Source organism: Mercurialis annua, linkage group LG7, assembly GCF_937616625.2.
Source record: "Mercurialis annua linkage group LG7, ddMerAnnu1.2, whole genome shotgun sequence".
Classification (NCBI taxonomy): Eukaryota; Viridiplantae; Streptophyta; class Magnoliopsida; order Malpighiales; family Euphorbiaceae; genus Mercurialis; species Mercurialis annua.
Window position 1 is genome coordinate 41,859,860 of NC_065576.1, and position 20,697 is coordinate 41,880,556.

General features: G+C 35.1%; 2 protein-coding genes and 1 long non-coding RNA gene across 6 annotated transcripts; 2 read left to right on the plus strand and 1 right to left on the minus strand.

The window, feature by feature from the left end:
* Nucleotides 1–1,005: 1,005 nt before the first annotated feature.
* On the minus strand, nt 1,006–7,797 carry LOC126657491 (RNA-binding motif protein 25). 4 transcript variants are annotated; one of them, XM_050352187.2, is made up of 7 exons: nt 7,169–7,797; nt 5,684–5,946; nt 5,414–5,566; nt 4,394–4,808; nt 3,296–3,973; nt 2,513–3,117; nt 1,006–1,791 (listed from the first exon to the last, which is right to left on the minus strand). In XM_050352187.2, exons 1-7 carry the CDS (start codon nt 7,680–7,682, stop codon nt 1,540–1,542), a joined length of 2,880 nt encoding a protein of 959 aa, XP_050208144.1. In that variant the 5' UTR covers nt 7,683–7,797; the 3' UTR covers nt 1,006–1,539. The 4 variants fall into 4 exon arrangements, with proteins under 4 accessions (XP_050208144.1, XP_055959629.1, XP_050208146.1 ...); XM_056103654.1 differs by lacking the exon at nt 7,169–7,797 and adding an exon at nt 6,775–7,150 and having other exon boundaries at nt 5,684–6,583; XM_050352189.2 differs by lacking the exon at nt 7,169–7,797 and adding an exon at nt 6,092–7,150.
* A 3,802-nt stretch (nt 7,798–11,599) lies between these two features.
* Nucleotides 11,600–19,812, plus strand: LOC126655918 (ubiquitin-like-specific protease 1D). The gene is made up of 14 exons (XM_050350290.2): nt 11,600–12,124; nt 12,247–12,298; nt 12,592–12,680; nt 12,784–13,049; nt 14,285–14,333; nt 15,435–15,514; nt 15,599–15,631; nt 15,744–15,839; nt 16,702–16,804; nt 17,338–17,435; nt 18,426–18,548; nt 18,839–18,953; nt 19,139–19,246; nt 19,329–19,812. The coding sequence occupies exons 1-14, from the start codon at nt 11,810–11,812 to the stop codon at nt 19,533–19,535; spliced, it is 1,734 nt and encodes a 577-aa protein (XP_050206247.1). The 5' UTR covers nt 11,600–11,809; the 3' UTR covers nt 19,536–19,812.
* Nucleotides 13,074–13,256, plus strand: LOC130014782 (uncharacterized). The gene is made up of 2 exons (XR_008789462.1): nt 13,074–13,119; nt 13,158–13,256. It is a non-coding gene; the product is annotated as an uncharacterized LOC130014782 (long non-coding RNA).
* Nucleotides 19,813–20,697: the final 885 nt, after the last annotated feature.

The window sequence follows — 20,697 nt, forward strand, 5'->3', positions numbered from 1 at the left end:
ACATTATGCGAAGCCAAGTGCTTAACCTAGGACAAAGATTCTTTGAAGCCGATGGCCTAAGCCATTAAGTTGTCAATTTTCATAAAAGAAAAAAGTAACCAAATATGTGAAGAGCAAAGGGTAATTTGGCCTTCTAATTTATGTCACCAGGTTAAATAAATCACTTCAAAAAAAAATCAAATAAATCCTCAAATTTATGCCTCAAAATCAAATAAGTCACTTTTAAGTTTTTTAGTCAATTTGATCTGAATTCTTTTAATTTAGATTAAGTAACATTTTCCAACGCATAACTTATTTGACCCCTAAAATACAAATTTGGAGATTTAACTAACTAAAAAAATTAAAAATAATATATTTAATTCGAAACACAAATTTGAAAGCCGGATTCATTATTTTTTCCGATATGTGAAAGGAAAACTTACTATTTAAACAACCAGGACTCTAAATAAGAAAAATTTGAAAAGAGAAGAAAAAAGGTAAACAGAAAGTTGTAGCGACTAGGATATGAACAGATTCCCATACCACCTTTGCCAATTCAAGAGGAAAACCGGAAACAGCAGAACTAACACACTTCTTTTATTACTTTGCATGCTTAAATACTTGATCTCCGTTCTTGTTTCGCCCTTTAACCATCCATGTGCGACAGATGATTTTTATCAAGAAGATTACAATGATTTTGATTATGATTATAGTGATCTGATCTTAGACAATCTGATAGTCAGATGGTGGCTGCTAAATCATCTACTCTTTCTCAGGTAAAAGGTTCGTTTTTTTTGTTTTTTTTAATTGAGAGAAGTATTTATTCCATAAAATTATGAAATAGCAATTGCATGGAGTAACTATTCCATGAACCAAAGCAAAAAACCAAAAAATAGTAATTCTATTCGGAATAGCTAGCTATTCTATTCCGCACCCATTCCAAGAACCAAACATGTTGTGGAGGCAGTTAGATGCAAAGATGGAAGAACTAAAAAGCATTTAGATACACAATAGAGAATAAAGGTATAGAAGAATATGCAAATATCCAATACGGAATAAAAGTACTTGTCCCTATTCAAGCAAAAAATAGAAGTTCAAATTCGGCCTATCCACTCCTATTTAATAAGTACAGGAATCAACCTAGCCCTTTGTTCAACACCAAAACCTCTTAAGAAACTAAACTACTACATAAAAAGCTGAAAAGGACAATATTATTATGATAAACATTCACTTATGATTAAATGCTTTTTTTAAGACATTGAGATACAATAAGACATTAAATCATTCTTCCAACAAACTGTCAGCTCTATGTCAAACCAACTGCAGGGAGAGAAGATAACAAATTGCTACAAACATGAACCAAAAAACTGCAGTAGGTATAAGAATGTACCTCATTTCCTAGAGACTGGAAGTTCTCATTTGAAGCAAGTTCAGATTGGAAGACTTCGATATATCTTCGACTGCAATCCGGGCTTCGTTCTACAATATTCCGAAATGTAAATTTATGAATATTTAAGACATTAGCAACAAGTATAAGTCTCAAAGTAATCGAGTGATCGTTCATGATCTCGACTTCAGAGCAAGGCCGTTTTCCACCCTCTTGATTTCAAAGATGAGCATCCTCCACATCTTGAGCACAAACATTTCAGCTTCATCGTCCAAAATGGACTGAAGCATCTCTAGCATTTGTGCTGCCTTGACATGTTCCTGAATACTTGATACAATGTAATCGACCAGCGTCGTTTCTTCCTCTCCCAAAAACTCAACAATCTTCTTTGAAATCCATGGTCTCATTTTCTCATGGAGTTTATGCTGTAAAAAACAAATGAATGCAGTAAAAACAGAGAACGGAAATAGTATAGAAAAAAAAAAGCAACCAAATAGCTCAATTTCTTGCTCCCATTAACACATAACTGCTCATGTGCAAGACATTTAATCCTCTGCTAATTTTACCAGTTTAAGGCATCAAAAGTCCAAAACGGCTTTTTCATGACTAGAAGGACCTAAGGTTAGCACTATTCCCGCGCCACCAATCAAGGTCCCAAAGAAAACACACACCAACAACTACACATGTCTCAAAGTTTCTCATGATAACGTGTTGAGCACTACTAGCCTCTTTCAACCAGGTCATATCATGAATGAAATCAGTCTAGTGCTATATTAATCAAGATTTATAGATTATCAAGCCAAGGCAAAAAGAAGGTCCTGAATTCAACAGATACCAACTGAGTACTATAATGGAAATAATCTGCGTATTAGGTCTCAACTTCCTCATCATTACAACAGTGAGACAGTCTTGGTTCCAATTATGAAATTGAAGTATCGAGCAAAACTATATCACATTATCATATAGATGCACCAACCATCTTTTATTCACATATTGAAAACTTTTTCCTTTAAATTAGTTAAAAAGATAAGGCTTTTTTACTAAATCGAGTTAAAAAAGAAGTTACAACTAAGAAACCAGGGAAAAATATTCAGACAAAATGTAAAACCTAAAAGATGAGTAGCAAGAAACAGGAAAGATTCTTACTTTGTCATACACTACCCAATTTATCTCATGTGAGAAAAGCTCATCCTTGGTCTTTGGAATCATATCAATCAATTGCTTAGCATCCAAAATATTCAGCTTATCTGGTGTTTTGGCTTTTTCATGTACCCGGCTCCTATCTCGTTCGGGAATCTTATCCTTATCATCCCTTATCCGCTTAGCATCATCATCATTTCTGTCCCTGTCCCTGTCTCTGTCCCGATGACTTGACTTATCATGAGAGCGCCGACTTCTTTCTCTTTCCATATCAAGCTTCTGTTCTTTTGGAGTCACATTTGAAATACGTTTTGCAAATTCTGCGGCAGCAGCAAGGTTTGGTGGTTCTGCTCCTGAAACAGCAGGCTGAACAGCTTGCAACTCCTCAGTTGAATAATCAATGGGAACCAGGGGCTTCATTTTTTTGTCCTTGTGCGCATCATCATCATCCTCTTCATGGAAAACCGAAAGAACTGCAGTTCGTTTGCCAGAACCAACTAAACCAAAACCCAACTTCCTTGCAGGCGCATTACCACTCTGTTGTATATCTGACTCGGCCATTGATGTCATAGTTGATTCATCAGCAGTACCATTTTGTAAGACATCATCACCTGTCATTTGAAGTTATCCGATTGTTAAAAATGCTTTTCTTACTTTGGACTTATTATGTGTGCATCTTGTGGATTCTTATTATTTCATGAGTGCGTGTGTGTGTGCTGCGTAAACTGAGGTAGAACGGTGAAAATAAAATGCAAGCAGAAAAAAGGTTTATTATATAGAAATCATTACCAGAATCACCCTCGTGATCCTGTTCGAAAGCTTTATCTTTGCTTTCAATATTGGCTTCTTCTTCATTCACAACCTTCATTACATTTCCATTCATGACCTGAGCCTGATCAGATAATAGCTTCAATGCATCTATCTGTTGCTGCTGTATCTTTTCCTCCTCAGCCCTCCTTTTTGCCTCAGCAATTTCATCCTCTTCTTTAAGTCTGTCAACCACGTCGTCCTCCTTCTCTCGGTGCCTCTTCCTTCTCTTATCATCTAAAGTACTTCTACGCCACCTTTTTCTTGAATCGTCATCGTCACCTTCTTCGTCATAAAGGATCTCCTTCCTCCTTTTACGGTCTCTTTCTTTATCCTTCTCCTTTTCATATTGCCGTTGCTTCTCCTTCTCTCTCTCCCTATACTCCCAATCTTTGAGTCGCTCTTCATATTCACGTTCTGCATCCTCAATCTTCCTTCTCTGTTCTCTCTCTTTTCTAACTCTCTCACGCTCTGCTTCCCTTTCATATCTTTCAATTTCTCGCTCCTTTTCCCGTTTTACATCTCGCTCTCTGTCTCTTTCTCTGCTTCTCCGGTCATACTTTCTACTTCTATCTGGTGAGCTTGTTTCAGGTTTATCCTGTTCAGTTGCTTGTATGTTGTCGCTAATTGTCTCGTCATCATTTTTAACTTCAGCCTCATCTGAAAATTTATGACCAAAAAAGCCCCAAAATTAATATTTACTTTCACAGATTGAAAAACACCTTTAATCATATACCAAAAAGGGAAAAAAGATGGAGGCCTTGAGGAAACTACTATAAACTAGAAAAACTAATGTATCAGTAAGGAAACTAATTTGAATCTATATAGTAATTAATAAATACATGAATGGCAAAAAGATATCCCTCAATTGTACTAGCATTCTTATTTCTTAAAAGCCTTATCACCTTAATTTTGGTACTTTGCAGCAGAAATGTGTATGCATAAAGTATCTCACTAGTTATTACATCTTAGTTTCATCAATAGAAGAGATTTTGCAATACTGTCAGATGGCAAGTAGTAGACTACCAGTAGTAAAGAGTAACAGAAATGCATACTGTCAAAACCATCTAAATAACGCACCCTGTGTTGCTGTCTCTGTGTCGGAGTCTCCATCCCTTGATTTAGCTGCCAAATCTGAATTTGTACCAGAAGCATGTGCTGGTGTCTTTGGAGGGGGTGGGGGTAAAGGGTTGGTTTTCAACCTCTCTTCTATCATGCTATTTAGCTTCTCCAAAGCCTCTTTGTCACCCTCTTTATCCTCACCGGTCACAATCCCAAAATTGGCTGGATTATTATTGTCTTTGTTTCCTTTGTCGCCATCATTGTTAGAGTCCTCCCCAGAGGATGTGAAAGCCTCACTCTTTTTAACAACTGGGGCAATTCCATTCCCCTTATCAGCTCCTGCAGCTTGACTTTCTTTCATATTCTTTGAATTTTCAGTTTTCTTTTCCACATAACGCTCCAGATATTCTCTTGTTGCTTGGTTAACATTCAGCTGGTGATCATACAATCAAAAAAGTATGAGAATCGCTATATTCCAAGCAGAGAAATACGCAAATAACATGTAGACAAACAGATAATTACTGACACACAATGGGAATGCATAGCTCCTTGAAGCAAAAGCAATTTGCAGGTAAGCCAACCTCTATTGCTTCCACCCCAACTTCCACACACCCTCCTTCCCCTCCCTCTCTCCCATTTCAAAACTTCAACCTGTTATTCCATAGAATTTAAAGCATAGAAGCCATCACCTAATGCTAATTTGAATAAAATATGTCTTTTCCTATTACAATCCTTTTTAACTTCCCTCTTCATCTTGGACAAATCTTAAATAGTGGGGAAACAAGGGAGGAAAGGGAACTATTACTTGAGATCAATAATCCTTTCTTCATAATTAAAACCTTTTAACTCCAGTAGGACGGAAAAGTAAAAAGAAAAAACTGAGGATTTTCTTGACATTAAATTCATTACGGTCTCCACCACTCTAACAAAGAACAATAAAACATGTGCAATTAAAACTAATTACCATTAACCCAACATCAAGCAAGCACCAAGATACCTTAAAATTTGAAAAGAAGATATCAAGGTATCCATACATACCACTAATTCTTGCCCATCAATATTAAATTTGCTTAGTAGACGTAATGCACGGAGAACTCCTTCTGCAGATTCAAATTCACAAAACCCAAAACCTCTAGGAGTTCCGTCAGTTGGGTCTTGCGCACGTTTCCAACTCTTAACAGGTCCACAGAACTTCAAAAAAGTGTAAAAAGATCAGACCTCGCTATTGACAATTTGCACAAAAGCAAAATGAAACAATAGGACCAGGAAGGAGCAATAAGCAGGTGGAAACCACATTCACCAACATACCCGAAGTAGAGACAGCATAAAATCATTGTCTACACTAGGTGATATCTTGCCGATATAGACAGTAGTTTGTGGTTTCTCTGCTGGTGTAATAGAAGGAACAGCTGGCCTGATAATTGGAAAGATGATTGGGCGAACTCCGGGAATACCAGGAACAAGAGGGCGAGAAACTGTTGGAAGAATGCCAGGCGCTCCAGGTGGGCGAGGAAACATTGGGCGAACCATAGACGGATATGGACAGATAAAACGCTGATTTCCTGCAACTCCTGCAATAAAGGAAAAGAAACATCTATGCAGACATGTCAGAGAAGATCCAAGAAATAAAAAACAGAAATTAACTGTTCCCCGAACCACTATGCATATATGTAATAAAGAATTTAAAGAATAACAATATCAATTAAGTAATTTTACCACACAATAAAAGCAAAATAGAGATGGCACCATACGCATCAAGCACACCAGCTGAACAGGTAACCTGAGGGAAAGATTAAAAGAAAATAGGATGGAGCTCATAAACATGGATATCTGAAGTGGGCTTACCTCATACATCCACTAGCAAAATTGTAGCCTTTTCAAGTTATCCAATGCACAAATTGCAGAAGTTTCAATTAAGCAAATGAGATTTTAGAAATCTCATGGCAAAGATTTATACATATGTGATTAACTAATATAGGTTTCCAATACAATTTTCCTTGCCCATTAAGGGTCGAATTGCTCTGACGATGAACTCAACTAAATGTAAAAAAAGAGAGGGAAGGTAGAAATAGAGATAGATATACTTTAATTGAAAGAGTTGTGATACCTTAGAATACAGGGCAAGAAGAACTCAGTTGGTAACATGGTCTGCCGCTGGCAATTCATAAGACCCATGAAAGGGAAAGAATCCTTATAACTACCGGAATCCTACTAGAAATAAACACGACATAAAGAGGTCCAAGACATAAACTTTAGATGCGACATGTGGTTCAATTAGATTATGCTCTTTTTCTTAAATTAGTAAACTCCAAATATAAAGTCAGCATTGCTTATTGCTATTATTCCAACATAACAATCAAAGAGGAAACTTAGGCAGAATAAATAAATTATTTGCATACCAAAAACAAAAGGTGTTGTAGTAGTAGTACTCTTAAGCAAGCAATATGAATGAATTGAAGCCCCTTCCCTGCCAACCTTTATCTCACCAATGTATTGTGTATTGAATTCAATCAATCAAATTCACTGTAGGAGAAAACATCCCAGTCATGGATTCGATCTCCTTTTTCCGATAATTTCCTCTTAGAACTCTTTTAACATATACCCTTATTCCCAAACCATTAAATCATACAATTAACACAAATTTACTATAAAAAGCTAACTATACGCCAGGGGAAAAAAGCCGACAAATTGCTTATATAGTAAAAATGAATAACTCATTCCAAACAAATGATAATAACAGTGACATAATTCATTAAATAATAATTCAAAAATATTAGGAAAGGAGTAACCCACCAGGAGGAGCCGCATAACCATTCGGCGGCAAATGAGCAAACGGTCTCAACGCCGGATTCTGAAGTTGACCTGGCAGAACCTGGTAGTGAAGCATCGGAGCTGGCGGCACACCAGGCGCTGCCGCAGGAGCAACTCCTGGAGCAGCGGAAGCGAGGGCAGGAGTGGCGGCACTTACACCGGGAGGCTGAACGCCCATATTAGGGTTTTGATAAGTGGGGAGCGGAGAGAACTGAGGAAAGGGGCGGAATAAAGGTTGCAGCGGTGGAATTGCACCGGCGGGAAGTTGCGGCGGAGGCGGCAAGGATGGGATCGCATGGGGAGGATTAGGGGTAAGACTAGGGTTTGACGGTGGAGGAGTTAGTGATTGTTGGGATTGAGGTGGTGGTAGAGTGGAGTCGGGTTTTGGATCGGGTAGGGTAATTGGGTTAATGGAAACGGGTCGGGTAAAATTGGAGTCTGTGTTAGTAGGAGTATTGGATATAGAAGGAGACGGAGAAGAAGGAAGATCCGCCATGGATGTTGAGAGGGAACAAAATTTTACTTCTTCGTTTTTTTCAAAACCTATATAAGGCAGACATCAAACAGTTTTAATTATCGAATTTGGCCCTAAACTTTTGTTATTTTGTTTTTGATTTAAGAAAGGATGGGGAAAAGCTTAATCGGCATGTTACTTGTTTGTTAGGGGTGAAATTGAAAAGTCGCCAAAATGTACTTGCCAAAAATTTCAATTTTCATGTAAATATTATCTTTGCCTAATGCCTTGAAAAAAAAACTCATCTTATAGCTCCTTTTCAATCTTATATACTGACGTTGAAAACTTTTTAATTTTATGCTATTTCGCATTTTATCGTTTTAATTATCCTCAATTTTATAATTTTTGTCAATTTTTTTACTTAAATGATTCAATTAACCATATTAAAAGATAAAATTAAATTTATTTTCATTCAAAAAAATAAAAATAACTCCTTTATTTTTAAAAAATTAACTAAAAATCATAATCAAATTAAAACTAATTTAAATTCTTAATAAATTTAGCTAAATTTAAATAGATTTTAAACATGTGCGATTAATATATGAATGCTATACATGAAGAACAATTTTGAATTATTTCAAATGAAAAAGACGTCAATTTTATATTTCAGGATACAATTAAAACGATAAAATGCTAAATAGGGTAAAATTGACAAGTTTTTAACGTCAGAGTATGATCGAAAAAGAATTATAAGGTCGGACTTTTTTAAAATATTAGGCCTATTATCATTTCAAGTATTCTGCATTGGGGAGGCAGGGGTGGGGATGGGGGTGATCAAGAGAATACATTTAAGAAATTTAAAAATATGTTTTCATATAGGGTTATGATATAAGATATTGATACTATATATCTCTATTTTTTGCGCTTCTTTTAAGCATAACCTATAAAATGTCTCATTTTACATTATCGCGTTTTTAAATTTTTCATTTTAAATTTTTCACCGTATATCCCAATCTTTTCAAATTAAAAATCCTATAGTCTAGTTTGTATTTTATGCATTATTTTTTGTAAAAATAATGTTTTTTAGCCGTTTGAATTACTAAAATGATGTCATATAAGACGCTTAAACTATATATACCGCAAAATGAAAGGTAGGAATATATAATGCGACGCATTATAGATTGTTTTTAAATTGAAAAACACAAAAAGTTAAAATATATGATAACAATAATTCTAAAAACTATAAATTAAGAATTAGAACAAATTTTGTCCAGTTGTTGATCAATCCAGTGAAATAAGGTGCATAATAATAAATTTTTATTAATATTTTTTCATTATTGTTCAATATTTTAAAATAATTATCAACTTTTTCTTTCTAAGATTAATTTTAATTTTAGCTTTAATTTGTAAGTTTAAATTAAATTATAAACCTAGTACCTAACCCCCATTGACATTCTAAACCTAGACTCTCTAATAGTTTTAAGGATTAATAACATAAAAATCACGATTTTTGCACGTATTTTTATTTAATCACAACTTTTAAAAGGTGGCGTTTAAATACACGACATTTCATTTTATTTCAAATCTATTACTAAAGTAAAATTCGGGGTATTTTTATGACTAAAATTCATAATTCTACATACTCTAATAAAAAAAATAAGATTTAGTGTCGATTTATAATTTAAGTATTTAATCAATTGTTTAGTGAATCTTAGTCGATAAAAATACATTAAAATGATGAATTTGAAAAAAATTGAAAAGTCGTGCTTTTAAATGTCACCTTTTTAAAAGTCATGATTAAAATGAAACAACGTGTAAAAGTCGTGATTTTTTGTGTAATTATCAATTAACCCTAGTTTAAAATCAAATGATAATTGATGGAACATTATAGAATCCTAAAAATTCTACATCACCAAGGAAAGAAGGACTGCGGTAATAAGCCTATAAGAAGGGTAATAGTCTTATTCTTGGGGCCCTTCCTTGCGCTCATTTATTACAAAGCAAGAAATACCATATCTACCCTACTAACTTAAACATCAGAGTGAATTCAGAGCTCAAGGCTAAAATTCTCTAATCGCTTTTCTTTACTTTGTGATTGGATCACAGAATGACGAAAACCAACAAAAACCATTGAACCCCACATCTAGAGAAAAATCCACATTGTCCCTAAATTCTAGAGAAACACCCAAAAATAGCTCGTTCACGTTGATTGTTCGACTACGGACGAAAAGGTCGGATGTCTGTTTCCAAGGATTCATAACTCCCAATCTGATCCAGGAAGAGAGTTTAACTCGGCCTTGTAGGAGGTGATCAACCAAACTATCGACATCGCTCTAAAACTGTGTCGCGAAGACATAGCCATATTATTTGACGAAGCCACAAACACATTAATATCCCAAACTCCAACAAGAAAGTTAAAAGAAAGCCAAAGAGAAGAAACGGGAGAAGGAGGAACCAGCAAGGATGCAAATACGAGACTAATAGGACATGCTAGATATACAGACGCACAAGAGCATGAAGGATTAACGGTCAGGAAAGGAACACGAGAAAAGGAACCTGCAAAAACACCACCAAGGGAGATGAGGAGAAGCCAATCATAAATATCAACGAAATGTGTAGATCTTTTAGAGGTACATAGACTAATAGCTGAAGCCATACAATCGGCAACATGAAGCAAGGTAAGAGAGCATATCAACAATAGGAGCCTAACCCGAGGAAATAAACCTTGGCCTCGAACATCCTATCAGAAAAACTATCCTAAAAGGTTCAAAATACCAAATTTTGATAACTTTGAGGGAACTGGATGCCCGGAGAGCCATATAACCAAATTCTACAATAAAATGGTTCCACTGGATGTTATTGACGCCATACTATGCAAAACGTCCTCATCACCCTCAGTGATACGGCACAACGTTGGTTCAACAACCTGGGGGCAGGGCCAATCACAACTTGGAAGCAACTAAATCAAGATTCTGTAACGAGTTTTTTCACAAACATCCCCCCCAAAAGGAGTTCGGAATTTTTTTATCGATGTAAACAAAAGGAAAGAGGAACGTTGAGGGCTTACATAGAGCGGTTCAACAAAAAAATGAGGATCGAGGATCTGAACAACGACGCGGTCATACAAGCATTGGAAAAGGGAACCCGGGTGTTGTAAGAGATAAGTTAAGCTTAAAGAAGCCAAAAACTTATCAGGAAGTTATGGCGGTGGCACAAAAATGCATAAACGTGGACAACGGAAAAAGACAGAAGAACCAAGACGCACCGAAGAAGGAAAAATGTTAAGGGAATTCCACACAGAAAAAAAATCCCATTTAAGGAACGACCATGTCAGTAGTCATCGAAGTATCAGCCAATACCCCCCTTACAAAAACTTCAGCCACTGGCGAGGTGAAAGCAGATATGCCAATGGAGACTATCGTTTTAGATAAGCATTGAAAAAGATAAATGAAAAAGAGAAAAGAAAAACAGAAAAACGGAAAATGCAATATTTTTTATTAATGTAATTTTAATTTATATTTTTATTAATGTAATATTTTTCGGATGTTTATTTATCACATGTAATTTGTAATTTATATATTTAAAAAAATTAATATTTATTTAATTTAATTAAGTACAATTTAGTTATTTATATTATTATATAATTAAATATAGTTATTTTAATTTTATTATTTTATTGTTAATAAAATTAATTATTTTATTTTTTGCAAAAAATGAATAAAAAGTTTAAATTTGAGTATTAATTATTAAAATAATAAAATATTATAATATTAATGACATTAATATAAATAAATTAGTATAAATTTTATCACATTGTGGGTTTAATTTCTTTCCTCTCCAATTATTTATATATAAAAAGAATAGCTAAAATGTTTGAATTTATTTAGTCACTAGACTTTATTTTGTTTAGAAACAAATATTAGGGTTCAATTTGCTATAATCATAAATATTGGGTTCTATCAATAAATTGCCCCTAATTTTCTTTACAGCTTTTCCATTGTCACCTGGCTGGCTCAGTCCGTCAGTCGCAACTCCTTTCCATTATTTCTCAACCTCCATTATTGCAATTTCGCTTACGCCGGACACTGACGCCGCCGGAGCAACGTCACCTCCCACTTTTCCAGTCAAAAAAATCCCTAAATATTATTATTTCGCCAAACATTTCATGCATGGAAGGAGAGAATCAAAAGAAGCGGCCATTGGAACTTGACTGGACCCAAGTTCTTGATCAAAACGACACCGAACCACCTCCTCCGTTACTGATTGTCAAAACTTTACCGCCACAGCCCTCCGATAACTCCCCCAGAGATGAAAGCTGCCGGGCGATGACTAATCATGAGCTAGATGAGGCTATTAAGAGAAGCAGAAGCAATCTTCTCGTTATAGGTCCGAAATTGCCGGACGGTGGAGAAAAGTTTCGAGCTCTGATTAAATCGTATGTAGAAGAGAAGCAACGGCGACTCAAGTATCAACGGCCTGAAACGGTTGCGTTTTGTTGTGAAATTATCAGATGAAGAAAAAAATTAGATTGTTTAATGTTTATTTTACTGTTGTGCTGTGCTTTATCTGCTGCATTTTTAGTTATGTTTTTTGGGTTTTCGAACAGGATGTTGAAATATGTGAAAAGCCCTCTCATTTAAGTAGCTCAAGTAAAACTGGTAAGTTCAACTTTTTTCTGCTATGTATTTATCACCCAGGTAGGATGGACACGGACACTTCATTTAATCGACGTTCCCCATTTCAGAAATGTGTCGGAAACTTGGCTTTTCAGACAGGAAATTTCATTTTTAACATAGTTTTGCCGTGTTTGTGTCTCGTGTCCCGTGTCCGTGCTACCCAATTTATCACTAAATGCTCTGAAGATATACAATCTTGTAATGTTTTTATTCTGTAATGGTATTCTTTAATGGTGTTTTTGGAGTCCAACAAATGTGCTTTGTTATTGCTTCAGATGGCTTTAAACGAGAGAACGGTACATCTTCCGAAGTCCGTCCTCAATCTGAATTTGCCTTTTCTTTTAGCAAAAAAATGGAAGAAAAAGTATGTATGGTGCTGTTACTGCATTTTTTTTAACTCATTTCATAGTAGCCTCAGTCCTTGCAAAACACGAATTGTTGTTACCTTGTTTGATTGTGCAAAACAGACAGACAGCCGCATAGTTAATGCCTTCGGGAAAGAACTGCAGACTTTAGGTCGATGCAAAAGACAGAAGACAAGATTCAATGGGACATTTTCACAAAGGGGGAGATCTAAAGGTCAGTCATCATCAAGAAAATTGCCCTTTAAGTCTGCAATCAGCCTTTCACATAATGGGGATAAATATGCATCTAATGGTAATTTAAAGGGCAGAGCTTCTACTAATCCTTTCTCCCGTAGTTGGGGAAGTGAATCCATCAACTTTCCTAAGAAGTGAGAATTTTTTCTTCATTAAATATTTTTGTTCTATTTTCAATAATCATGTATATGTGTGTACACATAGGTGTTGGTGTTATCGTTGTGTTAACTGACTGCCTCTAGGTGTTGGTGTTATCGTTGTGTTAACTGACTGCCTCTTATTTTTTGTTAAATGATTTCTGTGTATAATCATTATCTATCAAAGGATATTACTTGGTACTAGGATTGAGTAGATTTAATATATGTATTTTTAATTTTTATTGAAAAGTAGGGAAATTGAATTTAAATCAGTTCTTAAGTTTCTTATCATGATTTTATTGTGGTCGTATTTGGGACACATTTTGCTTGCTTGGTGCTTAAAAATTCTCTCTCTTCCCTTTCACTCTTTGTGTTATGGAGGAATTCAATTAACAAAAAGTGACACTGTAGAGGAGTAAATGAGTTCAGCTTCTTTAATATGGCCTACTTCATACTTGGCAATGATGCGGAATCTTGCATAGGGAGAAGAAATTTGGTAATAGCAGACATGGTCAAAATTGATGGACTATGATTAGTGTGATGCCCAGGGTCTTATAATCATGTACGATATAAGGTTCAGGTGGAATACTTCAGGCATTCATTTCTTTTAAAAAAAATTAATTTATTAGCATAGCATCATCATTGAATACTGTTCTTGGTCTTGTAACTCTTAATCAGGCTCTTGATTGATGGACCTGATATAGAAGTTTGCCACAATTTTCATTTTCTTTCTTAGACTCTTTCTCAGTTAATAATAATGTTAACCTGGCCAACTCATTTTGTTGTTTGTGGAATTATCTTTGATAGAAATAATTTGTTTTTGCTTCTCTAAATCCTTTTGTGGAATTTGACTACGTTTGGAAGTTTTTTTTATACCTGCATGATGATCTCAAAGGCTGTCTTATGTAATTCTCTTGCTCAAGCTGATGTACTTATTTTATTATAGTTATGTTTTCTCTTAAAAAGGGTCCTTTCTTGTATTTCTTTGTTTTTTCTCTTGCTAGAACACCATAGTCTTAGAATTTATGAGCAGTATATGGGTTCTGTTAATTCAGATGTACACTTTTCTCTTCGGCTCAGTTTTGACTTTTGTTATACTTTCATATGCTGAAGTATGGTGACATAGTCAATCTCTTTTAGGTTTAGATGAACAACCTAAATAAATGCTTTTACTTTAGTGTACTTTTATTGCCCAATTCATTAATAATTGTTATTTTGCTTGCGTCCTGCAGAAATGTTGATTGTCAAGTCCTACCTTTAAGTGGCTCAAGGCTTAGGAAGGCATGTCTTTTTGTCTTTCCTCTCTCGAACTCATTTTATTTTCTTTCCCCCTTTTCAACTTTCCATATTCTTATACCGAAGAGCAGAAAATTTGCTCATTAAAGGTTACAAAAGCATTGGGATTGAATAACTAACATATATCATCTTACAGCCAGTTCTTATAATAGCTTCAGAATGATGTATGGCACACGTTGTTTGAGCTGATGATTAATTTCATTTTCTCTATATGTGTTCTTTGACTTTATTTTCTTTAGACTCTTCATTGTGTTTGAGAAGCAATTATGATGTTTTAAATGATTATGTTAATCACTATGGTGGATGAAGTAATTGGAAACACTGCATTTCTAGGTCCCATAGATGTGTATATACCTTTTATCTCGTCTCTTTATATGTTAATAGATTTAACTCATGACGCACAAAAACACTAACAAGAAGGCAAAACCTGACAGAGTGCAATTTCCCGCTGATATTCAAGTAGATGGTGTCTGCTTATTTACCCTTATAGTGGAAGAGTGTAGCAGTGTGTTTGACAAAATGCTACTATCCTTGCTTGCTTCAATGTCATTTGATTGATCATACACTGATATGAGTCGGATGGGATGGTCATGGGACAAACAAAATCAGTCTGTATGGTTTTTATTATCAGGCTAACCTGTACTCTGATAATCTTGCTCAGAGCTGCAGGAAGCAGAGATGTTCCTGTTCTTGTTTGGTAGTTTGATAGATTGAACTGCAATGGGATCTAATATAGTCATCTGCTGAGTTAAACTGTCTTCTCCTTGAGGAGAAATTTAACTATTAGAAGTGCTTTAAATATCCCACTTATCGAGAAAATGGGTGAACTTCAAAACAACTGGAATAATGATGAGACATGACAGCATTTCCCTCTTATCCTTCTAACAAGTAACTTAGCCTTGCTTGCTTCCATCTTAACCTTACAAATCATATGAAAACATTCCGCCGCTCATGAAATTTGTTTTGAGATGAGGGAATGCATGCAGAAAAAATATCCTCTAGAATCTTGTGATTGTAGTTGTGTTCTTAACTTGGGCTCTTACTTTCAGTTACTCAATTGGATTTGTTGCGACTTTATCCAAACAGGAGCAAACAGTTGTTCTTTTAGATGAGGATGAGAACCCGCTTGAAGATATGGTGGACCAAGAAGATAAACTTCCTGAATGGTAAATTAAATTCCAAATATTTTTGTCTTTTGTCGCCAGCAACTCTCATTTCTGTTTTCACTGATAACTTTTGGTTGGTTTCAGCATGAAAGACGCAAAGATCTATTATCCATCCAGGTGCTTGAATTTTGCCCTGAAGATTTAGATGAGTTCTTTGGGAAATAGTATTAGCGTATCACTATGATTGTCAGGAGTCTGCTTATTCTTTCCTGCTTATCTGCTTTCCCAGGGATGATCAGGGATGTGTGGATATATGTTATGCAGATATGGACAGTCTAGCCCCTAAAAGTTTTTTGACATCACCTATTATGAACTTTTACATCAGGTAATCATTTTTTTGGTACTGTTTAAGTGTATGTTGTTTAATAGGTTTATCAACTAGTTCAGATAAGCATTCCTTTAATCTATGATCTATCATTTTGTCATTGTTCAGCCGTGGTTGCTGTTTATTTTTCAATGACTCTATCAATTGCCTGATTTAAGACCAAAAGTTTAGATGATACTGGATATCAAGCATATAATAAAGCCTTTCCTGCATGATTAATGATTTTCTTAAAGATTGGGTTAGCCACAGAAAAATGTGTGAGCTTGAATACTATCTAAGCCTAGATAAAGAAGATCTTTGCCTCAAGGGCCAGGGCCCTAAAAAATTTGAATTTGAATTGATCTTACAATGATCAAACTTTGGATTGGCACCTGCAAATAGGTCCATGAAAAGTAAAGTTTATTTAGAAATTTTTAAAGCTGATCTGTGATGCATAAGATGCAATTTTGTCCATGTGAAGGATGTGATACCCATTTTTTGTCTTCGGAATGTGGCACATGTTTTTACTGATATGCATGTCCGGCACAGTATAATTTTGGAACATGTATTTTTTTTACTAGTTTCTGTAGGCATGAATTTTTTGTTCAAGACTGTTTGTTTTTTTGCAACCCTGTTCGTTCAACTCTTTTCTCTACGGTGTTAAGCACAGCAGTTTCATGTTATTGTAGAAATATACAATCACATTTGCTTTTTGTTTGGAATCTTCAAAAAAATTAGTCAACCCACTTGTTGATTGCAAATCTTGTATTTATGTGTTTTAAAATGACCTATATTTGAAAATTGTTTGTGTGGCTACATGGATGTTTACAAATGTGGTGTCTGAAGTTAATTCATTTGGTTATTTATTGGCTCAATTTTTCAGGTATTTGTGGCTGCACACATCTCCAACAAACAAGGCCATAAGCGATTATCACTTTTTTAATACATTCTTTTATAGCAAGCTCAAACAGGCTGTTTCATATAAGGTAGCTTATCCTTGTTCTTGTATTTGATTTTTTTCTTTTACTAAAATTTCTTTGCAGCCCAAATTCATGGTTCCTATGTGTGTTAACTGCCTTATGCCATATACAATTTAATATCATAATCTTTTTTCCTTTAATTGTGGACTACTCTTTAGATTCATAGGTTGTATAAACCTTTTTCTTTTTGTCGATTTATATGTATATTTATATGGCTTGTGAAAAACTGAATAGTTGAACTGAGTACCTTATTAATAAATATAACTGTTGCTTAGCTGCCAAAGTCATTTCGATTTCTGTATGCTTTAGAGGAATTCAGTAACGACTTTAACTTTATGGATCTTGAGAGCAAACACTACTTTAAGTGGTGTAAGATTTTGTTCGGCATTTTATCAGTCATCAGGAATTCAGGTATAGGTATGGCACAGTAAAAATTATATTTGTAGTTTTGCTTGGACAAACTTTTACTATTTGCATGTCGTTTCATGTGTTAACTTTACCATACAATACTTACAACAACTCACATCCCCTCTTTCTAGGGGAATGACAGGGAGTCCTATTTTATTAAGTTCAGAAGGTGGTGGAAGGGTGTCAATATATTTCAGAAGGCTTATGTCCTTATTCCTATACATGAGGAGTAAGTTGTTCTCTATTGTTTTTAAGTGCGCCTTAAACTGTCTTATTTTTTATTCCATTGTTAGAGAGTTGGCAGCTATAATCTCATTTAGTTCCAGAATGAAAACATTCCAATGGGCCAACAGCTTTCATTGCCAAGGATTTCCCTTTCTTAATTAATATGAGTTAATACTATAATAGGCTTTGTAACTTGGAGGATTTATCAACCAATTGTGTCATGAGTGGACTGGCCACTGTAGTATGTTGAGTTGACAATATACTATGATAGCTATCTATATAGTTCTCAATGCTTGTAATGATCTAGAAATCGAGAATGGCCAGTCATTATTTGCGAATGAATAGTAGCAGCATCTATAGCCATTATATAAATATATTATATATATGAAATAGACAAAATTGATAATTGGAAGAATAGGATTGTGAAAATGAAATGGCTGCTGGTGTCAGAGGATTCCAGGCTCAGATAACAAATCCTTGATAATGAATGCCCATGAGTAAATATTATTACCTGGCATTTAGGAGCTTGTATCTCTGCCCATCTTGTACGGAAACTATCTTTATTTTTCCATTGGCCCCTAATAGGAAATTTAGTGATTTTTATATTTTTGAAGTGTCATTTAGCAAATTTCTACATATTTATGTAAAGTATCTAGTTTAGGTAGGATAACCCAGGGTCAGACAGATAAATGTATTATTTATGTATCCCACATAAAAGCACACATGTACAAGCTTTCTGATTAGAAATATGTATATCAGTTATTCTTCACTAAGTGATAACAGGATGAAGTACCAATTGTTATTATTAGTTAGTTTTATGTCTTGCATCTTGTCTTTTTTCTGATGCTAGGTGCAATTAACTTCTCTCTTTTAAAATGTGATATATTTGAAATTCTATTTTCATATGATTTCTGCTTTCTGCTCACCCTCCTTTTTGATTTGTTTAGCCTGAACCACTTTTTGTTCAACTAATTTATGGTGTTGATTCATTCAGTCTTCATTGGAGCTTGGTGATTATATGTATACCAGATGAGAAAGATGAGTCTGGACCTATAATACTTCATCTGGATTCTTTAAGGTTTCATTCAAGTGAAACAGTTTTCGAAGATATTACAAGGTAAGATCTAGCCTTTCCGGCAAGTAAAATGTTTTTAAAAATATTCTCTTGCGTGAAAAGAAAATAAATTAAATTCTATCCGTTAGAATTAGTGCATGAAGTTGGAAAAATAATCTTTATGACATCAATAGATTCATGTTTGCGAAGTATTAGAAATTAATACTTATGATGATCAGATGATTAAATCACTGCATTATCATTTACAGTATGTATTTGTTCCTATACCAGGTTGTGATTAAAATGCCTTTGTAAACCTGGTTCCTAAAAGTTATTCATTTTTTGTGCTGCAGCTATTTGAGAGAAGAATGGAGATACATGCGTAAAGAAGTTAGTCCTTTAGATGTTCCAATTGCAAAACGAGTCTGGGAATATCTACCTCGCAGAATTGAGACAAGAAAAACTCAGGTCACATTTTGAATTTTACATAGTTACCCTATGGCCGACACATTTTGTGGGCATTTTTCAGTAAATTGAAACTGTGTGGTGCAATTACCTTAATCAAGTTTTCTTGTCAAGTTCCAAGCTCCAATATTTTGTTAGTAAATAACCTGATCTTCACCTTAAATTAGATATCCTCTATTTCCTATCAGGTGCCTCAACAGAAAAATGACTATGATTGTGGTCTCTTTGTACTTTTCTTCATGGAGCGTTTCATTGAAGAGGCCCCCGAGAGGTTGAAGAAGAAAGATTTAGCAATGGTACTTCTTTCCGCTACTATTTTCAAATGATTTGTTATACGTGTTAAAGTTCCATGCATGTTCTAAATCACCTTTTCCTCAGTTTGGCAAGCAGTGGTTCAGACATGAAGAGGCTTCGGGTCTGAGAATAAAAATCAAAAGGTTACTTCTGGATGAATTTAAAAAAGCGAATGAGAGCGGCTGTGTTTCAGAATCTCCTCGTTTGTCTACAGGGATTGAGCAACCTCCTGATACTGATCCAGCTGTGACTACAGAATTATGTGATGGTTCGAGATCACCTAGTGTATAGCTCACAAAACTAGTTTGAAAATAGATTGCGTGAACATAAACAGTTACATGAATCTTGTATAGACTCCCAAAATCAGTTCCGGAAGCTGTTACCGTCCATGAAAATTAGCTGTTCACTCTCCTGCACACTGGTCATCCCACTGCTAAGCAGTATCGAGCTGGATTCATTTTGATTTTCAAAATTTTGTATAGGAGGGAATTAGATCTGAGCTAATATCTGATTATGGTGGTAAAACACAATCCACCATTTATTATGTATTCGTTCTTTTTACTTCTTACTTCTGTAGGCAAGCATCATCATTCATCAGCCTAAATACTGTACAGTGAAACCTCAACAGAGTCATTTTTTTTTTAAATCCAACTGGAAATAACAACTGATTAATGTTCTATACACGAAAAAGAGCCAATTCCAGTCAGCGGACAATTATACAACGCAAGAGTTGTATCATGTCATTTATGCAATAATAAGATGTTTGTAATGCTATGATATTCAATGATAAATAGGTATTGAACAAAGGTTCAAAAACCCCCCTGAACTTGGCACGAAGGATCAAATAAGCCCAACCTCGTGAAACCGGATCAAACTACCCCACAAGTATGCCAAAACGTATCAATTCGCACCCTCCCCCTCTGTTTGTGTAACACGCGGTGGTTTTCCATTGTTCTAAGTGGTTTATGTTAAAAATTTACATTTAATCATAAGATCAAATACCCCCTAATTTCCTATGAACTGTGTCCTTTTTCCCTAATTTCATATGAACCCTAATTTTTCCTTTCTTCTGTAATCCTTACAAAATTGAAAATCCCTAATTCTTGCAATGTCTACTGCTTCCAGCTCCCAAGGATCAACAAGTCGATCATCAAGATACCGTCGCAACAGACGTGGGCGTGTCAGCAAACCTAATTTTAATTATCATGGAAGGGCTTATTTCTGTCACTGTGATGGGTATGTCAAAGCTCCAATTTCTGTGGCCTCAGCTTCAACTTCAAGTTCTACTCCCACTACTTCTTCTACTCCCTCACCCTCAACTTCTCCTTCTACTCCCTTAGTTCCCTCACCCTCAACTTCTTCTTCTCCTTGTAAATCACTCCCATAATCAAAGTGTCCCGATAACTCAGTCCATTCATTTTCTGGTTCTAACCCCTCACTCCCCTTAACCTCA